This window comes from Uloborus diversus, unplaced genomic scaffold (genome assembly GCF_026930045.1).
Source record: "Uloborus diversus isolate 005 unplaced genomic scaffold, Udiv.v.3.1 scaffold_436, whole genome shotgun sequence".
NCBI lineage: Eukaryota > Metazoa > Arthropoda > Arachnida > Araneae > Uloboridae > Uloborus > Uloborus diversus.
Genome location: NW_026558611.1, coordinates 17380 through 41604, shown reverse-complemented (window position 1 = coordinate 41604; position 24225 = coordinate 17380). Strand labels below are relative to the sequence as shown.

The window sequence follows — 24225 nt, the reverse complement described above, 5'->3', positions numbered from 1 at the left end:
CTTTAGACGGCCATAAAAAACATCCCCAACATCCCCACCCCCAATATACCGCTCCTTATGACAGAATTCCAGGAAACATCAATTCCCAACAGAGATAGCAAGAGACATCACCTGCCCTTAAGGCTTCACTTTGGGCGAAGGACTACTCCACGAAGCTATTGTGTCCTCACTTTGTAACAAGACACGGCAATAGTTCGACAAGAAAAAAGTGACCACTAGAACAGCAAAACCATCTAATCATCATCCTCTCCGACCATCTTCCCCCAATTGCAGTTCTTTCAATGGAGAACGCCCGGCCAAGCTAATTTTTTTTTCTTTTATTTCCTTTTTTTTTTTCAAAATAAAACTGACTTTGAAAAAAGAAAACGGTGCGAGTTAGATATGGCCCATGTGGAATTTTCCACACCTTCCGCATGGCCAGTTCGCCCCTGGATTTTTCATCTCATCAAGATCAAGTGCAATCAGGGAATAGAAGAGTTTGAAAGTAAGTAATGTCACGTGACTTTTGTTTTTCTTCTTGCTCAATATTTCTCTATTTTCTTACGTAGTTGCCTCACGCTATCCGCACTGAAGGTGCCTTTCTAACTGTAACCATTGAAATTGAAATCTTCCTGGTCGTCTGCCTTTGTTATTTTTGCGATTGAATTAAAAACGAATTGACAGAATTAGAATAAACAGAATTGATGAATTCATTATTACGACACATTTAAGTAGCGAAGCGCAGCGTCAACATTTTTTGTAAAATATATTGCATTTATAAAAGCAGTGACAAGTTTTGTTCGAGGTATCGTGTTTGCTTTTAATTCAAACGTTAATCAAATGACAAAAATTTTATCAAGCACTGAATTTATTTTGATGTCTAGGTACAAATAAAATTGTAATGTGTTCCAGTAAATTCTTCTTTCTGATATATGTTTACGAAAGAGAAATCTTCTTTATGAGTTTTTTATTTTTCTTTTTCCTTTATAAATGTAGTCCAATGTCAATGTTGTACATAAACGAACTTGTCTTTTTTTTTTTTTGTTTTCCTATTGAACTTGGCATTGTGAAGTTCAAATTTCTTACTCTCTGGAAACAAAATGTTATGTTTCCTAATGAACTTATGCTACTAATTTCCCCCATAAGAATACATTTATAAGTTGGATCGTTTAAAGTAAATTAAATAAACGTTCCCTTTTTTTTTCTTTATTGGAAACTAAACAGTTTTCATTTTTGCTTCAGAATGTAGCTAAATAAGGTTTCCTTCCCCTCCTAAATATTGTGAAGAACCATAAGCAAAAGCCCCCCTCCCTCCCGAAAAAAAATGGAAAAAAATCTCTCTAAATACACCACCTTTAAAAATTTTAATGCCACAGTCTGCTCCTCCCCCCATGTAAACATCCCTGTCTAAATTGCGAAAATAGTAAAATGATGGAGAACGCAGTTTTTCATTTTTAAATTCTTTAGTCTGCTTACATTCAAGAACAATTTTATAAAGACAGAATCGAAAACAACATTTTGTTTATTAATAATATCTTTGATTAGCCTTTTAGCGATATTTCAATAGTAAAGAAATTGGTATGGTTTACAAATTTTAGTGATAATCCAGTGTGCCAATTTCTGGACTTTTTTTTCCAGACTAGTATAATTGAAGCTCAGAGCAAACACGCAACCCATCCACATACCGAAATTTTACAAAGTACCCCACCCCTCAGAAATGCTATCTCCCAAAATGAGAATTTTGAAACTTTTATCTTTTTATAGCACCCTTTGTAAAATTTTGAATGGCATAAACAGAGCCTAACCCTCTCTCCTCTTCCCGCTTTAGTAAAATAATTAGAATTAAATTGCTGAAATATTTACTTACCGAGATGGCAGACTGATTTTCTACTTAACAGAAACAAATACGCTGATAGTTAATCTAGGGACGTTTCCTAAGAGTGATGACGCAAAGTATCCCCCTTCCCCCCTCCTCATTTTACTCGGCATCCCTTAGTAGTTTCCCGATTATGAGACTAAAATCATTTTGAAACACCTTCCATAAAAATGTCAATATTGTAGTCTCCTCCATGAACCATCGCCCCCCTCCACCCGGGGTCGGCACCCTTGCTTCAGCTATAATTATATTAGGAAAACATACTGAAACATTTTAACAACAAAATGACCACAGGCTGTTCTATGCAAAAACTTTAGTTAGGAAAGCTCATCCTAAGGGCAATAGCATCCTTTCTCACTATTTTAGAGCCCCCCTCCTCCCCCCAAAAATGTTCCCCTTTAAATTGAGACTGAAATTCTTTTTAAATGTCTTCTTTTGAAATTTTCACTAGTGTAGTCTCCATCATGAGAACTCCCCCCACTTCCTCTTCCCCCGACGCACCCCAGCTTTAGCAAATTTTATTTGAATGAATTACCTGAATATTTATTTACTAAGTAGAATGCAGTAGTAACTTAAACAAGAGGTACCCACCCCCAAAAGTCATGCTCCTCCCCCCCCTGAAATTTTACCAAACATCTCCAAAAATACAACCTTCATAATGAGGAAAAATCCTTTAAAGAACAACTTCTCTAAACTATTCTTCTGTTTTTAAATCGTAAAAGAAATTCTAAATTTACTAACTTCTCTATTTTGTATCAAATTTGCAAATTCGAACTGCATATTTTAGCAAATGGCATTTTATTTCACTGAAATAGTTCAGAAGTAGGTTTAATAATCAAATAAGAGACATGCAGTCCTTCAAAAATTTCTTTTGACAAATTTTACTATCCAGTTTCCTTTTTTCTTTCCAGGAACGATGAAAGGTCATGCCAAATGCTAATGAAATATCTGACGAAATAAAGTAAAATACGAAACCACATTATTGCTAACAAACCAGTGCTAAAATTTTAATAAATTATTTTTTTTTTTAATGCTTTAAAAGCTTATAGTGTACTATATTTTTTAAAGAAGAGTCAAGTAATGTTTGTGAGGCTTCGAAATATAAGCAAACACCCCTGCCAAACATAGAACATGTTCCAGAATCTTTTAAAATGAAATAAGTTCAATCCGAAAAGGCAGCGAAATTAGCATGTAATCGCTGATTTAAAACGAGTCTGATTGAGAAACACAACATGCTCCCAGGGATGGATTTTCCTCAGATCTGACCTCACTTTTTCTCCGTCGAACAGCACACTATTCTTTCTAGTCTATAGTTAGGACTAATTATCATCAATTATATGACTATGTGATTACAAAACTTTGAAATATAAAAGAAAAAAATAAGCTATGACTTAATACATTTCACCAGTCAAAAGAACTAATTTCTGTGATCAAAAAAAGCTAAAATCCCGAAAATTAATAATATTTGACTTAGTGACTCTCTTGTAACCTCACGATTTATAATCTGCCACTTTTCACCTGTTAATTAGTAGAAAATTTATTTTTTAATTAAATTGACTCCGTAAGATCATTAGTTACATGTTCGCTTGTCAGCCCCCCCCCCCCTTTAAATCCTCCAAATGTTCTTAAATAATATAATTCAATGGATAAAAAGTTCAGTTATGCAAAAGGTGATAAGGAGTTGTATCATTAAAATCATTATTACGGTTACTTAACGAATTAGCTTCACAGATTTAGCAGAAGGCAGCTACTTAGCCCTTTGGTGCTCCCCTGGGTTAACAATGAATGGTCCTCCCAAGGTCCTCTTTTTAATCCTAAGTTAGTCCTCTCTCTCTTTAGTCTTCTTTTACACTTTTCCATGGCTAAAATGTGTTGGGAGTCCCTGCAGTTGTTTGAGATTCAATCTTCTTAAAATTTAAGTGATCTTTTTTAAAGACATGCTATTACTGAATGAAAATTCAGACTTTTTTTTTTTTTTTTTAACAGAGCTATTTGAAATATAATTCTGTCACAACATTGAATCTACATTCAATATAAAAGTCTTATATTTTTTCCCTGATCAGTTTTCTAACCTTAAAACTTCTTATTTATGATTTTCAAAAATTAAGAAGTTTAGTAATACTTGTCATTTTATTTACAATATGTAAGTCTTAAGGTTTTTAAAAGTATGTAATGACATAATAAAATCTATCTATTGAAGTATTTTCTGGTTTATCAAAAAGTCTTCCAGTTTCTTCTGGACTTTAAACATTAGTCTTTCTTTTTTTCACTTGATGATGTTAATAGGTTATATAGTGCACTAATAAGATTTTTATTCCTCAGTTAATTAAATGTCATGTCTTTCTTTTATCCATGTTAATATCCTTGCAGCAGCACTCCTTCATTAAAATAACCTATTGTAACAAAAATCAATAGAATAATACAAAGGAAATCTAATATTAATTAGCTATACATTTTACAAGAAAAGGGTTTAGTAAAATTCTCTCTGGTTGCGTTCGCCGACCTTGACTAGTCGACCAGTGACTAACTGGGTCATTCCATGTCAAATCAACGAGCCTCACAACTTGACCATCACAAATTCTAACAAATTTCAGGGGATTGATTATATATATATAAAATGATACAGAAAAATATTTTTTTCAGATTTTTAAGTTCCCCGGTTTTTTGTGTAGGTCCTATGTAAAAAAAGGGGGGAAATACAAAAAACGAGGTTTTGGTTATTACAAAAAGTTCATTTTCTCAGCTTCTATTGGAGCTAAAGAGTTCATTTTGGTTTTATTTTAAAGCTTTTGAAATGGGCTTTTATAGGATATGTCACATTATAAGGTTTGGGGTCATTAATATTTCAAGCTCACAAAAAATATAATTTGACCTTGAATATTTCAAAAAGTATTTTTTAAAAATCTGAAAAAAAAAATATTTTTTACCTACTAATGCCCTGTATACAGTAGAACCTCGATTATCCGAAGTAATTGGGACCGAACCTACTTCGGATAATCGAAAACTTCGGATAATCGAGAATTCATCTATAATCATCTAGTTTAATATGTAGAGTCGTCGTTCAACTGTTATGGCTATTTTTACTGTTAAAGAAATTAAAATTATAAATGAAAATTAATTTATTTCTGGAACAAAATTTACAATGGTTTAAATGGAAGTTTCATCTGGTGCAATTTCGCCGTCCTTTGCCGTGCAGCTCTATCCCGAAGTTTTCTTAAAATCATGAGTTCAGAGGAATCACACTGTTCCTGTTGTTCCAACAAAGCAAGACCTTTTGCAAAACTCTCAAATGCATCATTGTTACTTATCTTATTTGTTCCAGAATCATTCTTATCTTCATCATCATCATCATCTTCTTTTGGAGAATTCCGGACTTCTGCTATTAAGTCCTCATCATTGAGCAACTGGAAGCCTGCATCTTCCATGTCACAGTTCAACCAATCTGTAATTTCTCTATCACCTCAATTTTCAAAGCCTTTCATTGTGCTGAAAACGCTTGAAAACTCAGTAACAATATCTTTTGCAATGTCAGTAGCATTTTCATCTGTGCCACTTGAAAAATTCGGCAAAAGTTTTCTCCAACTTCGTCTTAGTGTCGATTGCGGCAAAGATTCCCACGCGTCACTGATCATATAAATGCAGTCTTTGATGTTGATAGTTTTCCAAAACTCAACTATTGAAACTGCACCAGATTCAGAATCTCCTTCAAAAAGTAATTTTCTGATAAACTGCTTTCGGTAACGTCGTTTTAAAGATTCTAAGACTCCCTGATCCATAGGCTGCAGCAGAGATGTTGTATTGGGGGGCAAAAATAAACACCGGATGTTACCAGATTTTAAAGAGTTATGTTCCGGATGAGCTGGACAGTTGTCGAATAACAGAAACGCTCCATTCAAATGTTTTTTTTTCTTGCCAAGATTTCACTGCAGGCACGAAAATATCAAAAAACCACTTGGAAAACAAATTTGAATCCGTCCAAGCATTTTTTTGATTTAAATAGTGTACAGGAAGAGCAGATCTGTTTACATTCTTAAAACATCTCGGATTCTTACTTTTCCCAACAACAGCTAGTTCAAGCTTGTGGGAACCCGATGCGTTGGAGCAGGCTAAAACAGTGACCCTATCTTTCATTCGTTTCCTTCCGGGAGCAGAAGTTTCATTTACCGCAGCTAAAGTTTTTTCAGGAAGGGCCTTCCAATACAGTCCGGTTTCATCGCAGTTGTAAATTTGATCTGGGGATAAATTCTCATCTCTTATCAAATCTTCAATCTTTGCAACAAATGAATCAACTGCTGCGACATTTCCAGACAATTTTTCCCCCTCGATATTGAGTTGCCTTATACCATGGCGAATTTTGAATTTCTCTAACCAGCCACTACTGGCTTTGAAGTCATCAGAACCACCAAGCTTCGAGTTGAGAATCAAAGCTTTTTCTTGAATCATTGGTCCAGATAGGGGTATTCCTTCACATCTTTTCTGCACAAACCATTTGTACAAAGTCGCATCTAAATCTGTATGATCGGCTAATTTCATTGTTTTTCGGAATTTGGCACCTTTCGTGATATCAAACTCAGCAAAACACTTTTTAATTTTTTCCGAGTTTCTTTTCATTTCGCTCACGGTTGACACACCAACGTGAAACTCTTTCACAAGTTTTGTAACAGCTTCACCAGATTCTAGTCTCGTTACAATATCATATTTTTCCTGTATGGTTAATACGATTCTTTTTCTCTTAATGGAAGCCATCATAAAGAATAAAACATGAGTTTCAAAAAAAAAGAAAAACAATGCGTTAGTTCTATCAGATCCCCCGGCAGGTCAAAACTACCAACTTCACTGATAGCACTCAAGAAAATTCTGATCGAAAATGTAGGAGCAGAAAAAGAGAACCCACAGATTAGCACGAAATTTCCGGGAAATTTCGAATTCTGGCCAGCTGCCCAGCCCAACGCGACAGAGAACAGCAAACGGGTTTTCCTTCTTTTCCCTTTTCCTGGAATAGGTTCACAAAGGATAAGTGACACAGAGTGACCTCCCCCTTTTCAAATTCTGCTGCGAAGAAAACTTCTCTGCTCTTGAGATTACAAAAGAGGTGATTCTTTGCACTTGCTTACAATCAGACGGTGCAATAACATTTTATTGTTCTGGGCCTCGGCAGTATGACCTTCCAAATTTCGAAATGACATGTGTTTTTGTTTAGAACAGGAACGCTTGAAAGTAGGGGAGAGTATACTCATACCAAGAATTGAGCTAGTGAGAAGGAATTCCAAACTATTTATCTGCACTTGTAGTTTGGAAAAAACGGCTGACATGCAAAAGAAATGTGGGGAGAAAAAATTTAAAAATGGATGTTCGTTTAGAGAAAATTTTAGATAATAATAGGAAAAAAAAAGAGAATTGAAACCGACTTCGGTTAACGGAGAGTTTCGGTTAATAGAGGTTCGGATAAGAGAGGTTCTACTGTATGTGGAAAACATTTCATAATGGGATTGCAATGGGATCATTGTAAAATAAAATAGTGAACATATATGTACTTACTACTTAAATGCAATTTGTAGCGTTTCCGAAAATATTTACAGAAGGACACAAGTTATTTTTACAACTTTTGATTAGCATTGTCCATTTCTTCCTTTGACAAGTTATAAACTTCCTGTGGGATTTATCCTGGGATCCACTTTTGATATTACATCATCTACAGGTACATTCAGAATATCCTCTACGTCTGGATAGTAAAAAGAATATGAAGGTCCATGTGGATGCAAGAATTTTATCTTAAGTGTTTGATTTTCTTCATCAGAGTCTAAAACGCAACCTAACCACCAATGTCCATCATACCTGCAGTTTAAAAACCCGACCATTTCTGCGAATTCAATATAATCCCGAGCAGCTTTTACATATTCTATTCTAGAATTTTTTGAAAATGAAAATATTTTGACTTCCATGTGATTCATGTTCAGTGGAATAAAAGAATAGAGTTTCTGAGTACCTGGTATTCTTCTTGCAGTCATTAACCTGTTTTTCAAAGTCTCCTCTTCTTTATGTTCTTCAGTTGTACTATATTGAAAATGTCTTAATGTGATCTTTTGCCCATTCATACAGCTGTCGAGGAGTCATAATTTGGTCATTATGTATCATTTGAAGACTAGCTCTCACTGCTAGTCTTTTCACAGTGCCTCCTACACCATCGCATGCACTTTTGCCGTGTTGCAAAAAAGTGACTGGGAAACTTTAGTATAATTCAAAAACCAACAACATATTTATTTGATCACAGTGTTGTTCTTATTTAGTGCATGATTTTAAAAAGAGCAAAGGAATATTTAAAATGAAAAGGAATTGGAGGTGAAAAATTTAGAATGAAAAAGTCATGTAATTTTTTTTTATTTTTAGTAGATATACATATGATACTAACAAATATTTTTCATTCAAAAAAAAAAAAAGTGTTATGCCATTTCAACAATAAATATGCCAGCAAAAAAAAATTTTTCTATAAAATTCATATAATAAAACTATTCTTTTTAATATTGATATTAATTTTAATTTATGTTCAGTACATATGTGTAGTATATAATACCCCTTAATAATGTGTTAATTTTAATATATTATTAAAAAAATATTTGCTGCAGTATGGTTAATTTTTAAAAAAATATATATATAAAAGGAAACTTAAATGCCGATTTTATACTGAAATGGTAAGTTTCATTTTATTTTATAACTTAGCATCCCATGGCAATCCCATGTTTATATGCTCGTATATTGTAAAAAATAGATGTAGGAATAACATATTTTTTTTAAAGAAAAATTAAAATACACTTTCTGAAATATAGAAGGTCAAAGGTCAAAGTGTTTGACCTTGAAATTAAAAAATCAAGAAATATAAGCATGTCACATATCAAATAAAAGGTCCATTCAAGCACTTTCTAAAAACACCAAAAGCAATATTCTGCGACAATACGGGAACAAATAATGACTCATTATATGATTAGCAAAATGCAAAATTTTACATTTTTTGCTTATCTTTGGATCAAATTATCTCAGAAACTAAAATAGATAGAGACTTATTATTGTGCATTTATTCCTTTTTATGTAAACCTAACAATTGAGCCAAATATCAAAAAAATTTGAGAAGGTCAGGTTGAAAATGCCATTTTTTTCGTTGATTTGACATGGAACGACCCAATTGGTAACTAACCGCAGCATTCTATTAGAGCTAAAGGTTAACTGATTGCTACCAATGTCGTTCTATGAGCCTCACCGGTTGATCTACCAGTCAACCGCAATTTAAACTGATTCATTAGCTTAAGTAACCCGTGATCAACTGGACGTGCTTAGTGAAGCATTGGTTGGCGAACAACCGGTTGGTAACTGCTGACGTCATTAGCTGTCATGTGATCAACCGACTGGTGAGAACAAGTTTACTAAAATAATAACACAGGCCTGCAATCAAAATAATTATTAAAAACCAATAGCTGATTCTGATAGATTTTTGGACGCTGATTTCGGGAAAAATTGTCAAAAAATTCAATCACGTGTACCAGTTTTGAGAAATTGAAAATTTTCAATTTTTGAAGCCCGACCATTAAATAGTGTTAAACTTAAGGAAATAGATGCACATAAAATGTAATAAATTGTCCTTATGGCAAAAAATAAAGATTTTTCTATCTAAGGGACATTTAAAAAAAAACAAAAGATGCAATTTTTATGTTAATTAATATGGCTAATTTTTTGTTTCAACTGAGTTATCTTAAAAATTTCTCTAATTTGTAGTAAAAGTAAGTAGGTTAAAAATCCTCATAGAAATTCAGTTATCATAAGATGATGGTTTACTTATTTTTCTCACCCCTCCCTCCCCTTATTTTATACTTCTGCTCTCAATTTTTTATAAAGGGGTTATATCTGGGCAAGGTTCCTTTCCCACAGCAGATAAGCATGCCTTATATTATGGTTTTCATAATTTTAAAGTTTTAACTTATCTGTTAATTATATATTAAGTATCTAAGGGCTTATATGAATTCATCTGATTTCTTTTGTTATATTTTGGGGAGGAGAATTTGTGAGAAGCTTTAAAGAAATGAAACAGATTTTTTGAATTGAGTATATTATGCATATTTCGGTGTAAATTTTGATGACCATGATAAGTCATAGGCCCCACATAAAGTATGTTACGCTTGGGGTGTGTGGAATATGTAAGGAAGTGATAAAAAGGGATGAAACAGCCTTTCCGTTTCGGAAAAGTAAAATTGAGTAAGACATACATGAATCCAGGCTATACAGTAGAAGACCGTTATAACGCAGAACTGTATAACGCAATTCTCTACCTATAAACTGCACCACTTTTCAGAAGTAAACAATAAGTTTTGAAGTTTAAAAAAATCCCCCTGTTTTGCTTTGCAAAAATAAAAATTGTTAGGCAAATTGAATTTTGAAAGTTTTTCATCTTTCCATCTTATTTCAAAGCTTTTAAATTGAAAATTAGTACTCATAGTAAACAGAAAATACCAGATGGCTCTTGAAAATGCGGCTGTTATGCAAACCATGAAGCTAGCAGAAGTGCAGGATTTTCAGTGGCGCCGACTCCATAGGGCTTGAGGGGGCCCGAGCCCCCTCAATAGTTTGTTTTGGGGGGCAGAGCCCCCTCAATAATTTAAGAACATTATTTGTCATATTATGGTTTCTAAAATCACAAAATTATGTTGGTATTTTTTACTTTTCTTGTTTGAAGATAGTTACATTGTAAAATACATTCAGTAATGAATTAAAACAAATAACTATTGCGGAAGTAAGCAGGTTAATTGAAAACGAATGGTGGAAGACGTGATAGTTTTCTTCAATTATTAGAGTTAATAAAGTAATCTGTATTAACTTTTTTAACTCTATTAAAGCATTAATTTTGAGACATTATTTTTATTTAATGAACTCTGAGCCTTATTCAAAGAGCTATATATTCACTGCTTTGTAATAGACTAAAAGCATAATTATCACTGTAAATTAATTAGCTTTTTACGAAAATACCATGCGTGTTTTTTTTTTCAAAGCCAAGAAATGTGTCGTCTTGTCGAGTTTCTCAGAGTGTCAATTTACCAAGAGTCTCTAATGTTAATCATGTGACTCTAAAATGCTTAAAAAACATTAAAAGTCACTATTTTTTATCTCGAATTTTAGAAAATTTCTCCTGGCAAGGCCCCCGTTATGGCACCCTCCCCGAAATAGTTGTTATAAATTGGTGCCACTGGGAGTTCCTTTCCATGCAAGTCAAGTTCACTACCTTGTACAGTGGCGTAGCATAGCTATGGCACGTCATGGCTCCCCACAAAATGGAACTGTAAAATTATCCCTCACTTAAGGCAAGTGACATGATCTAATTGAAGCAGAAAATTTGTGTACCAATTTTTAGATTGTTTTACTTTGAAAACGCCATGTCACATATTGTTTGTTTGTATAAATTATACATACCTAAAAAATATGTAAATTGGCATTTTCAAGGCACAAAAATCTGAATTTTTTTCGGGGGAGGGGAGCTTCGTGCTTTAACATACTTCTTAGACCCCGGTGACATCTGGACCCCCCAACAATTTTTCCAAGTCGGCGCCCCTGAGGATTTTGATTGTGAAACATATTTATTTGTGAATAACTAATTGTAATATTGGTGCTTTAATACTCATTGCAGATAAAACTCATTCTGAAATGCTAATATATAGATATATTCTGAATATTAGTTTCATAATTTGCGAAATGATCTATATAGCGCAAAAACCTGTAGAATGCAAAAGCTCTGGTTCCAAGGTGTGCGTTATAACAGTCTTCTACTGTATTGAACAATAGCAGCTGTTCTAATTATTATTTAAAAATATATATACATATATATATATATATTTAGCATGACATTTCCCATTGTTTGATACATAAATTAGCTTGTAAATAATAAACCTACAGACATTTTTAAAAAAAAGCTTCTTTCTCCCAAAATATGCATTTTTGTCCATATTTAAATCCATTTTGTAAAATATCCTTATGTGATTGAGAAAAGTGGATTAAATATTTGAAATCAGTGCACCAAATAGTATAAAAATCCATCCATTACCGTACAATCCCTTTTTCATGACCCGAATTTTGTAGGCCTGTGTAATTACTGAAATTGTTGTTTACTTATCTCGAAATTGTCTAGCAGGGCTAGACAATCCCCATAAATCCAAAAATCTCCAAGATGTCCAGAAAAAATTGTGGGTTGCAAAGGACCTCATCCTTTGTAAAACCAGAGCAAGTCAAGATGTGAGCATGAGAGGACTCACACCCTCCTCAGCAGCAGACCTTGCCAGGGAGAATTACTGAAGTATTTTCATATAAAGTACATTACTGTATCAATGACAAAAATTTCTAGCTTTGCCACTGTGAGTAAGAATCTTGTTGTGCTAACTGAATTTTGTTTCCTTTGAAAAGTAAAATAGGGAAGTTTTCGATTTTTCAATTTTATTTTTATATGATAGAGTAACATGTATGAACATCATAGGTGAAAAAAAATTTGCGATACGTTAAGTAGTTTTTTTTAAAATTAATTTTTAAAGTTCAAGCCCTTGTGAGGTCAAATAGCATAGGAAGTGACGTCATGCACTCTTCCGATAGGAGAGAAACGCTAGCCGACCGGTTCCCATGTCATGGGAGAAACCGAAGAACGTGCTTTCGACTTCGAAGACAAAACGTAAAAGGCTTATCTTCTCGCATTTAACTCCTTGCGTTTCTGGAACATTAAACCTCTCATCCTCTCATAAATATTCGAATGTCATCATTGATATTACTTGAGGAAGATTATTTAGATTGTGCTTTAACGAATCCAACCTCCATAGTGTGTTCAAAAGGATTTTTGAATTTCTAAAAAATAAAAATATCAGCACGCTCAAAATGTCCCTAGCGAAAACAAGACATCTTCGGCGGAAGGCTGCCCATTCGCGCCCTGTGACGTAGGCTCGTGACGTTTCAGAAGAGCGCACTTTTGCGCGTGGATTTTTAAAAAATCATTAAAAATCAACCACGGTGTTTTAAAATTCAGCGATGGTGAATTTTTTAGTTTTGAGGGTCAATTAACAATATCCAATAGCCAAAATATGAACATTTAATAGGTTGCAACTTCCCTATTAAGTTCAAAAATGCAACTTTTTTTTCCCATGAAGCAGCTAAAATATTATTTCATGTTAAATCTTTTTTTTTTAATCAAGAAAAGAATGTGTACTAGTAATTATTTCTTTTTTGTATTTAGGTCTGCACATAACTTTAGATTTGAACTCTTCTGATGATGGATGATGAGCCAAAAAGAAAGTTTAATGAAATTGATGATGATGTTCCCGAAGAAGACCAAATATTTTCTTCTCGTATCAAAAGATTCCCCATCATTACTCCTGAGGAGGTTGAAAGTAAGATTAAATATTTTTTCAACCTTTTTTTGTGAACAGTATTTATGTGCAAGAAGTGCGGCATCAAACCTTTTTTTTTATAAGAATGAAAAATAGTGTAACATATGTGATTAAAGGGTGAAAAGGAAGCTTGACATTTTGTGACAAAGATAAGAGAGGGTTGATAAGGATCAAAATGGTGAAAAAAAGTCACATCATTTAGACAGATAGCCTCTAAAGAAATTATATTTTATTTTTGTCCCGGTTGCCACACAAATGTTCAATGCCACCGACTAAGGGGAATCATTTAGTTTCCAATAACCTATGCTGTTTAATCACATTAAGTAATTTTAAAAAGAAAAAAATATTTTTATATAAAAATGCAAATTAATAGTGCAACTTTTTTTTTTTTTTTTAATTTTCAATGCAACTCATTTTTTGTGTCATTTCATGAAATTTCATTTTCATTGATAGAAATGATGAAGGAAAGTGAAGAAAAGGATCCAGAGGTGATAAAAGAAGTTGAAATTGAAGTTGAAGAGATAAAACCAAGCAGAGGAAGAAGAGGTAAATATTTTTATTTGATACTAGTGGTACCCGCACGGCTTTGCCCATAATAGAAAAATTAAAAGGTCTTTTGGTTCGCCTGTACATTAACAAATAATGTATGGTGAATTTTCTCGGCAATTGACTTGTACCCATGTTATGGTTCCACGTTATGATAATTTTGCATTTACTTTTTTCGTCCATCTTATGATAATTTTGTTCTTAAAATTGGAATAGAAAAAGAACTACATTGAATTTTTGAAAAATCGCTTCAAGGGGCACACCCCCATGCTACAAACTAACATTGTGCCAAATTTCATGAAAATCGGCCGAACGGTCTAGGCGATATGCGCGTCACAGAGATCCAGACATCCTCTGGACATCCAGACAGAGAGACTTTCAGCTTTATTATTAGTTAAGAGTACAAATGCTTTAAGCATAGTTTGCTCTTTTGAATTCATCTGTCTACTGGCTATTTGATATTATTTCACAATTATTCAACTTTGATGATGAAATTATAGGTACAAGAGATCAGAAATTTATTTTCTGGTGTGTTCAGGGATTTAAAAAAAAAACAACAAAAAAAAAAGCCTGTCACTTCAAAATGGAAGGGGGGGGGGGGGGGGAGAGACTAGGTGCTCGATGCAAATTATGTCAAGAAACAACAAAAACCTCTCCTGCTTAAAGGCAATACACTAATTTTTCCAAGCCAGGAGGCAGGTAATTGCTCCCTCCTAACTCCCTTAAATGACAGGCCCGCTTAAAAAAAAAAAAAAAAAAAAAAAAAAAAACAATAATAATAATAATTATAGAAAAGAGAGATCAGAGCAGCAGGCTTTTTTGACTAAAGCCAGTCTTTATCGCCCACTTTTTGTTCCTTACTACCTATATTTAATTCTTATAAATGATGATTTACGTTACAAAAGATTTGTTCGTGAGAAACAGAACTCAAATATTTTTATGAAATAATAGTTGTTCGGATTTTTGTTCTTCTTGCCTCTTTATATGTCTCACAAGTTTACTTAGTGCCTTAAAATTTTGGATCCAATGTTTTAGATCTCATAGGCAGAGGTAGGAGTTGTCCTAATTTTCCTAAAATGTTCATTATTTTACGCTTCATTTTTTACAGAAATAAAAAGTTCCACCTAAATTTGTACAGTTAGTTGTCTGTAGTAGATATCACTTGTCTGTCAAGAAACTAAACCTGGTAGGGTATCAAATCAGTAAATTAGTCACCAGCATCAAAGCGTATGAAACTGTAGACTTGTAAATTTAAAATTTTATTTAGTAGTCTGCGATCAAATAACACTTTATTATTATTGCCACTTCATCCAGAATCCATTTTTATGAAAACAATAATACAATCTCGAGGCTCTATGGTAAACGTAATGATGTGGAGAAAAGTATTGGCATATGCAAGTTGTAGTTACTTATTATGCATACTTACTATAAAACGGAAAAAATAACTTTTTAAAATTAATATTTAAAGCATGTGCACATGAATTTAAAAAAAAAATACATTTTTGAAAACATTTTCTAAAGAATTTCGGTTTGATATAGAAAGCCTTATCTTCACTTGTGACATTTTTCTTATTGAAGATAAAATTGCCTCTTGAACTCGGAAAGAGAGGGTAAAAATTTTGCCATGTTCATAAGTTTTATGACAAGATGAACTTAAGATTCACTTACGATTTTCTTTGAAAAGAAAAAACTGTAGGATGGGAGGATTCAATCTATAACAAAATTAACAAAAACGAAACATTTGCTCTAAATAATGGTGTTTGTTTTATAGCTCTTGACATTTATTATCTTAAATATGTCTTAAAATTTTATCAAAACAATTTCCTAATTTCTTAAAAATCTCAACTCCGACCCCTGAATAGGACTTGATTTCAGTTTTCATTACAGATAATATTTCATAGACTTTTAAAATACTGAAAAAGAAAGACTTCAAGCAAGGGAGGAGGTCAAACTCTCGGTTCATCCACACTCCCGTCAAAAACGAATCCAGAATGTATTCAAGGAGGGGGCGATTAATATCAGATGCTTACCCTTTTATAAACTCCAAAGCCTCATCCCCCTAACGTCATAGAAGATCATCTCAAATTGTGTTTTTTTTTTAATTTTTTGGAACTTCCATTTCTAAAAATTTCTAGAGGAGTGCAATGAACCTCATTCCTTAGCTCAATGTAATCAAAGGTATCATATAATTGCTTTTTTCGGACTTCAATTTATGAAAATTTCCAAGGGAGAGCCCCAAACACCATTTAATATCATCTAAGATTGTCAAAAATTGAGTTTTTGGCGCTTCGGAAAACTTCCTGTCCGAAGTTCCAACCTCTGTCACTAAAGTGTAAAGAAATGTGCTACAATTGCATTTTCAAGACTACAATTCTGAAAAACTTCCGATTGGAAGCATTCATTTTCGTAAAGTTATTGAAGTTGTCTAAAATGAAGGCTTTAAGGAACTTCAGAATCGAAAATATGTTGAGGGAGAGTTCCTGCATCTCGGCTCAATGAGGGGGCAATCACCTCTATCGCCCCTCCCTTTATCTGTCCTTGACTCGGGTGATGTGACACTTTGCAAAATCACTCCTCTGCCGAGATTTCTTCCTGATGTGTAAAATGAAGGCAGCTGTCCTGTAGCTCAGCCTTTCTTAATTTCTTTGATTAATGAAACCCTTTTGAATGCTAAATTTTTGCATGGAACCCCTGGTTTTCCTCAGTAATATAGTTTGAATGCAAAATCATGGGAGTGGTTTATTTGCATTTTTCTTTCTTTTTTTCAAATTATATTTACTGACTGGGGAAAAATAATTTCAAAAATGTATTTTCACACAATTTCTTAAAATACTTTGAGCAACATATTAAAGGTTAAAATTTTAATGGTAGGAGTAATTTTTACTATGGCAGACATAACCTATAAGGTTTTTCGACTGAAAACTGTATTATCATGTCAGGCTCACCAAGTCTCTTTCATACAATTTTTTTTTCTTTGGCACATGTTGAAAACATGTATTTGGTTACAAATGGTACTAAGGCAACAATCCTGACAATTAAGAATATTTATCTTTCAAAACTGTTGAAGAATTCCACCAGATTGCATTACTTTAAACTTTTGATGCTATGAGCAAGTATGATTTTAATAAGTGTCTTATTCTTGTACTGAATGGTTGAAGTGGCAGTAAATGAGTTTAAATCCACAATTCATTTTAATATCTTGTCCATTGTTCTTTTAAAAAGTACGAATTGAACACTACAAGATTTATGTTTAAAGTGACCAGTTAGAAAAAAAAAATGCACGTTTCTTTGAACCTTTGATTAACTGAAATGGAACCCTGAGGTTCCACAAAACATAACTTAAGAAACAGTGCTGTATCTCCTATATGGTCATATGTTGCTTTTCCAAATCCCGATTGATTAACTGAATGTCCATTTATCAAAATAAACAATTTACTAGGATAAATCCTTTACTTGGTTAAGAACTTTTTTCTTCCCCAGTTTCAACTTTTTGTGTACTACTTCAAATTCTTCCCTTCCCATAATAAAATATTTTCAGAACCTTTTTCAACAAACCCAAGGGGCCAACCTTTTTGGGAAGAGGCCACTTCCTGGAGGAAAAAAAAATCTGCATTCCACTTTTAATTTTTTCAAGGTAGTGAAAAATTTGAAAAAGTTAAAAAATGCTATTTATGTGCTGAATATGTGGTTTTTACTCAAGGTTTCTATGTAAATCTGAGTAGTGGAGAAGCTCAATACAGTGAAGCTCCCCGATTAAGAACTCGAACAAAATTTTCAAAATACAAGCTAAAGCATCAACTATAAACATATTTTAAATGCTCGTACACATCACAACTAGGTCAGCAACAAAGTCCTTGGCACAAAGAACTTCTTGATGCATTTATACAATGGCTCACTTTGATATTTTTCTTCCCAAATAATTTTCAAGCAAAGTAACAAACCTTTTTTTGCTGCCAAGTATGCAATGCGATCCATCTGTGCAAACAGTGTCTAATTTTGTTCTCTCTGCTATCTTTTCACTTGCATTTTTTAACCTCCGACACACGAAGGAAGGGGGTTATAAGTTTGACGTTTCTGTGTGTCTGTCTGTGGCACTCTAGCGCCTAAAGGGATGGACCGATTTTGAAAAAAAAAAATTGTTCGAAAGGAAAGTTGATCAAGAGTGTTCTTAGCTAGGTTGCATCTTTGGATGACATTAATTAACGAAGATATTAATTAAAAGCCTCTAAAATGTTTTTTGCAATTTTTGCAGTGAAAACATAGTTAAAAATTATAAAATTTAATACCAAAATAAAAAGATTTTTTTTTCCGAGTCTGATAGAATGTGTTTGGAACTTCCATGTTTCATAGAATTCGAATAATAACGTTTTTTAAAGCAGATTTTAAATACGGCAAAACCTTAGTAACCGAATTTATTGTTGGCCGACAAGGAAATAAAACGCAATGATTTAAAATTTTTATCCGTTGCCCGTTTCTATTTAATAGCAAATGAAATACTTGTAATTTATTTTTAATAGTACAAGGGCTTTTAAAAGGATTTTCAATTTTCCCTCTTGATTCAACATTTGCGACTCAGTCGGGGTTTTTTTAAATTTTTAATTTTATCGTTGCTTGTTAGTGCCTTAAATGTATCCTGTCTTGTAGTTGAAACTAGTTGCTGCAAATTCAGTTCTCTCGTAATATCAAAATTATTGTTTGTGTAATGCAGGGGTGCCCACCTAGGAGGAGTTAGGGGTCTTTGCAGTATTTAGGAGGTTGCGCCCTTCCTTTTTTTTTGGGGGGGGGGGGCGCGGGGATACCCCTGTGTAATGCATGAATTTACTTAACTGAAAATTATTTGTAATTTCACTCACAACTAATGATAATTGCAACATTGCAATTCATTCACTTTGTGCGCCAATCTCTTTGCCCATGTCATTTATGAGACTAATGAAAATATTTCTAGATAAAGCTACAGTGCTGTGCAAATTAGTTGGGACAAGGACTTTGGATCCTTGTTACTGCAACTTGCAAGTCTCAACCTGCCCAAAACTGTCTTCTACTTGTCTGAACTTGTCTCTTATGTATTGAGTACGACCAATTCGTCAGTTGGACATTGATTAATAAAGCTTGGTTGTGTTCACATGTGTTTCTTCTTTCTCTGCGAATTGCAGGACTTTAAAGCGATTTTCAGTATTTTTTTATTTTTCAGTTATAATGGATATTACCCCACGCAAAAGAGCAAAAATAATCGCACTTAGTGAAAACACCTCTTTCACAGTTAGGAAGATAGCAGAGGCTGTTGGGGTTGGAAAATCAAGTGTTTCACGGATTATAAAACTCAATGAAACAACGGGGTCAGTGGAGGCATCCAGGAAAGGGCGCTGCAGACGGAAACGTAAGACCACACCAAGAGATGATGCTCTGATCCACAGAATGAGTGTCATGGACCCTAAAAAGACCAGTGGCGATATTACAAGAGCCATCGCTGACCATGGCGTGGAGGTAGATGAGTCTACAGTTCGTCCCCGCCTTCTTGAGCGTGGTCGTCATGCGCGACGCCCAATCAAAAAACAGCTCCTGACAAGTGAAATGAAGAAAAAAAGATTCAAGTGGGCACAAAAACATAAAGATTGGACTGTGGAACAGTGGAAAAAAGTTATTTTTTCTGACGAGACTCACTTCGAAGTGCATGGATACACAGCAAGTGTCGTTCGTCGCACAACTGGAGAGCCTCTTCGACCAGGACACATCCAGCAAGCCCCCAAGCACCCCCCAAAAGTGATGTTTTGGGGCTGTTTCACTGCCTCAGGGCCAGAAACCCTTCAACCCATCGAAGGGATGATGAATAGTGAGAAATACATCAAAGTATTACAAGAAAAACTCATCCCAACACTGCGGAGGAGGTTCCCGGAAGGCGACTGTGTGTTTCAGCAGGACCTGGCACCCTGTCACAATTCCAAGCTGACTAAAAGCTTTTTCGCTTCAGAAAAGTTGTCATTGCTTGAGTGGCCGGGCAACTCACCAGATCTGAACCCAATAGAAAACTTATGGGCGATATGCAAAGCAAGAATGAGGAGAATGGATTGTACAACCAAAGTGAAGTTAATAGAGAGTGTGATTAAAGTGTGGTTTCGCGATCCAGAAGTAAAAGAAATGTGTGAAAGACTAGTCAGTTCGATGTCAAAGAGAGTAAGAGCCGTGATTAAAGCAAAAGGTGGACATATCAATTATTAATGTATAGATAATAAATAAACAGCTTTATGAATAATTTTTAAATTTTCCTGCTTGTCCCAATTAATTTGCACAGCACTGTAAATATCGACCATATTTTTCGCAACATTATGTTTATAACTAAATATAAATTAATCAAAAGTATAGTTTCAGTGGTTTTCTCCAAATATTAGTTGGATTTTTACAGCTTGTCAAAATTCATCCTTAGAAAATGATATTGATTTCTCAATTGTTCAAAGCTCCATTACTTTTTTAGATTTTTCATTGGAGCAGAACTGGGTCCTTGCTGTGATCTTGTGATTTTTTTTTTCTTCCAACTTTGAAACAGAATGAGAAGGAGTTAAGTTGCTGAAAAAGCAAAGAAATGGTAGAAATGAACGACTGAGCTAAATGATTGACTCTATTTACATTATGGAGTGAGAGATAGCTATGATATTTTAAATGCTTTTCTGGGGTTCAGTAGTTTTTTTTTTATTTAAATTGTGTTTAAAAAATTAATTTTCTGAAAAAGAACAATGTTTTTCTGTCATTTTTGAGGCATAAAATTACTTTTATTAAGTTAGTTTTAGTTTTATTTATTTTAATTTAATTACAGTAATAACTGAATTGTATTAATGACATAAATGTGTTTTTTTTTTCATAATATTTTTTTTAAGAAAAATTCAAAGTAGTTTGTTTAGTTAAAGTTGTGTTTCTCCAGGCCAGGATAAACTCTGGCATTCATTTTCTTCATAATTATCTTCTGTTAAATGCCTTTTAATTTTCAAAACTTGTTTGTTTTAGGAAAGAGAAGAGGAAGAGGTAGAGGTAAAACAAATGCAAAGATTAAAATAAAGTAAGTTGATTATGCATTTTTATACTATTACATTTATGTAAGGGGGGGGGGTGTGAATTCCTGGTCCCTTTTTCTTTTCTACTGATGTGCATTGTTGTGCAGTTCTTGTGTAATTATTACACTCCAGAGCTCATTTTTTAAAATTTAAAACGTTTATTACTCAACACCTGAGTTATTCGTATTATTTATACTACAATATGTTCAGCTTTTTGAAATTACAAATTATAACTAAGCTCAGAGCCGGCTAAGACCACCGATCTCTCTCGACTGCCAACGTAGGAATGTCTCTTATCATTTTCCCACGGATAACCAGTTCCTTGGCATTTGGCATTCGGCCAGTTCCATGGGCTACCAAAAGTGATGATGATTTATTATCTATTGCTGGGTATAATTTGTTTAGACAAGATAGAGTAGGTAAAAGAGGTGGTGGGGTTTTATTTTATGTCAGAGGCACTTTAACTTGCAATGAATTGATAATTAATGATAACCTAATGAGATTGATATGATTTGGCTGGAGTTGATGAGCAATAAGGGAAATAAACTACATTTAGGGAACATTTATAGGCCACCCAACTTAAGCCAGAGTCAAGATGAACAGATGTTTAGTATTATTAGTGACATTTCAAGCAAGGGGTCAGTCATTATAATGGGAGATTTTAATTTTCCAGGAATTGATTGGAAGAATTTTTACCATAGTAATAGCAGAGAAGAGGAATTTTTGAAAGTAATTGGTGACTGTTTTTTAGATCAAATTGAACTCAGGGTACTCGACAGGACGTGATTTTGGATCTAGTTTTCTGTGATATGGAAGGTTCTGTTCAGGGGTTATGTGTAGGGGAACACATTGGAGACAGTGACCACAACAGTATTAGGTTTGGGATTAAATTTGATACGCACAAAGTAGAGAATTTTAGGTTTGTGCCCAATTTCAGAAATACTGATTTTGTGGCACTTAGGCAGAGTTTGAAAGCAGTTTTTTCTTCTGGATTGGACAATAGCGATGTGAATCTTCAGTGGACAGAGTTTAAGGAAAAGCTAGCGAAAACGGTTGGGGATCATGTTCCTTTTAGGAGAAAGGGTGTCAACATTAAAATTTGGCCAATGTGGTTCTCCAGGGAAACTAAAGACGCTCTAAATTACAAGCAAGCTGCTTTTCATAGGTTTAGAGAAACTGGTCACAGTGCAGATAGGCTCCAATATTGTAAGGCAAGGCGTAAATTTAAGTATTTGGTACGGATTCAGAAAAGAGAGTTGGAGCAAAGACTGGCAGATAACATAAACAGGAATCCCAAGAGGTTTTTTGCATACGCTAATTCGGGGAAAGTTCGAAATAGTCATATTGGGCCACTGGTTGATGAGCACGGAATTTTAATTCAGGACGATAGTGATATTGCTAATGTTCTTAATAACTTTTTTTCGAGTGTTTTTAATGATAACTGTATCTCAACAGTTGACACCAACAAGACACAAGCTATAGTACAGCTTGAGGACTTTGTATTTTCCAGGGATGACGTTTTACTTCATTTGAAAAAAATTAAAGAGACTAAGGCTCCGGGACCTGATAATATTTATCCAAAAATTTTAGTTGAATGTGCGGAGGAATTAGCAGATGTAATCGTAAATATTTTCAATGCTTCTTATAACTCGGGGACAGTGCCAGAGGACTGGAAGCTGGCTAACATTACACCACTCTTCAAGAAAGGGTCTAAAGGGAGTGTGGGAAATTATAGACCTGCGAGTCTTACTTCGGTGGTTTGCAAAATTTTTGAAACATTGATAAAAATTAAGATAGTAAATTTTCTAGAGACTAATAATCTATTGACTAGTTTTCAGTATGGTTTCAGGAAAGGCAAATCTTGTGTAACTAATTTATTACATTTCTATGACAAAGTTAGCATGGCTTTGGACAATAAGAAGCCTGTAGATGTTGTTTACATTGATTTTCAAAAAGCTTTCAATAAAGTACCGCATGTTGCTCTACTTAGCAAATTAGCTGATATAGGAATAGGAGGGAAAACTTTCATTTGGGTAAAAAACTGGCTGATTGGAAGGAAACAAAGGGCAGTTGTAAGGGGAAATTACTCTAATTGGAGTGAGGTTTTAAGCGGGGTTCCTCAAGGATCAGTGTTAGGGCCTGTTTTGTTCATTGTTTTTATGAACGATATTCACAAAAATATTTCTGGGAACATGAATTGTTTTGCTGATGATGTCAAAGTTATGGGGACTGTAGATAATGAAGAACAAGCAAAACAGCTGCAAGAGGATCTAGATCATATTACGGAGTGGGCTGATAAATGGGGTATGGCTGTTAATGTTGGGAAATGTCAAGTGCTACATTTAGGGCATGGAAATAAGTGTACAAGTTATTATTTGCAAGGTTCAGTCATTAGTCAGGCAGACAAAGTTACTGATCTGGGGGTCTTAATAAGTCAGGATTTAAAGTTTAGCCAACAGTGCAGCATTGCTAGTAACAAGGCCAATAAGATGCTTGGGTTTATCAATAGATCTATTTCAAACAAATCTAAAGTTCTTCTGCCCTTATATAGAAGTTTGGTAAGACCTCATTTGGAGTATGCTGTTCAGTTTTGGTCTCCTTATCTTAAGAAAAACATTAATGTATTGGAAAGGGTTCAAAGGCGAGCTACAAAGCTAATAAATGGACTTTCTCACTTAGACTATGATTCCAGGCTTAGAAGGTTAAAAATGTACCGTCTTAAGCAAAGAAGAGACCGAGGGACATGATTCAGTTGTTTAAATTTATTAAAATGAAAGATGTTACGGGGCTGAAGTTAAGCGCTGAAAACAGGACAAGGGGTCATTGTTTTAAGCTATTTAAATCTCAGGCTAACATGGATATTAGGAAAAATTATTATTATAGCAGGGTAGTGGAACCTTGGAACAGTTTACCGGAAGAGGTGGTAATGAGCAAGAGAGTAGATAGTTTTAAAATGGCCATTGATCTTCACTGGGGATTGTAAATTGACTAGGAACCAGTCTAGCTGGGCCCAGAGCTTGTTGCTGGTCGTCACTTTTGTATTTGTATTTCCGGCCTGACCAAATCAGTTCCATGTGTGGGACACATGTCTCGTCTGGCATTCATTACCGCACGTGCTACCTTGATCAGCCAAAGGGCTGACAGGGGGAGAGTTCCTAGCATTTTCTTATTTGGACTTGAAGTTGAGGAAAAGTTTAATAATGTTTCATAAATTAAATAACCTTTTTCATTAATGTTCGAATAAAAGACTTTATAAAAGCTGAAATACTTAATAATCAATTGTGATTATTAATGTCTATCACTGGTATAATTAAGAGATGTTATGTTGCTAATAGTTTTTTTTTTTTTTTTTTGTCAAATGCTTTTTTTTTTTTTAATT

At 34.0% G+C, this 24225-nt stretch overlaps 1 protein-coding gene across 1 annotated transcript in view; it reads left to right on the top strand.

Annotated features, from left to right (window-relative positions):
- Positions 1 to 624: 624 nt before the first annotated feature.
- LOC129233469 (uncharacterized) overlaps positions 625 to 24225 on the top strand; it is a 38900-nt gene continuing 15299 nt past the window's right edge. The window contains exons 1-4 of the mRNA XM_054867491.1: positions 625 to 784; positions 13104 to 13257; positions 13711 to 13803; positions 20800 to 20851. Of these exons, the coding sequence (XP_054723466.1) occupies positions 13137 to 13257; positions 13711 to 13803; positions 20800 to 20851 (266 nt within the window). The 5' untranslated portion in view covers positions 625 to 784; positions 13104 to 13136. The remainder of the gene's footprint in view (positions 785 to 13103; positions 13258 to 13710; positions 13804 to 20799; positions 20852 to 24225) is intronic.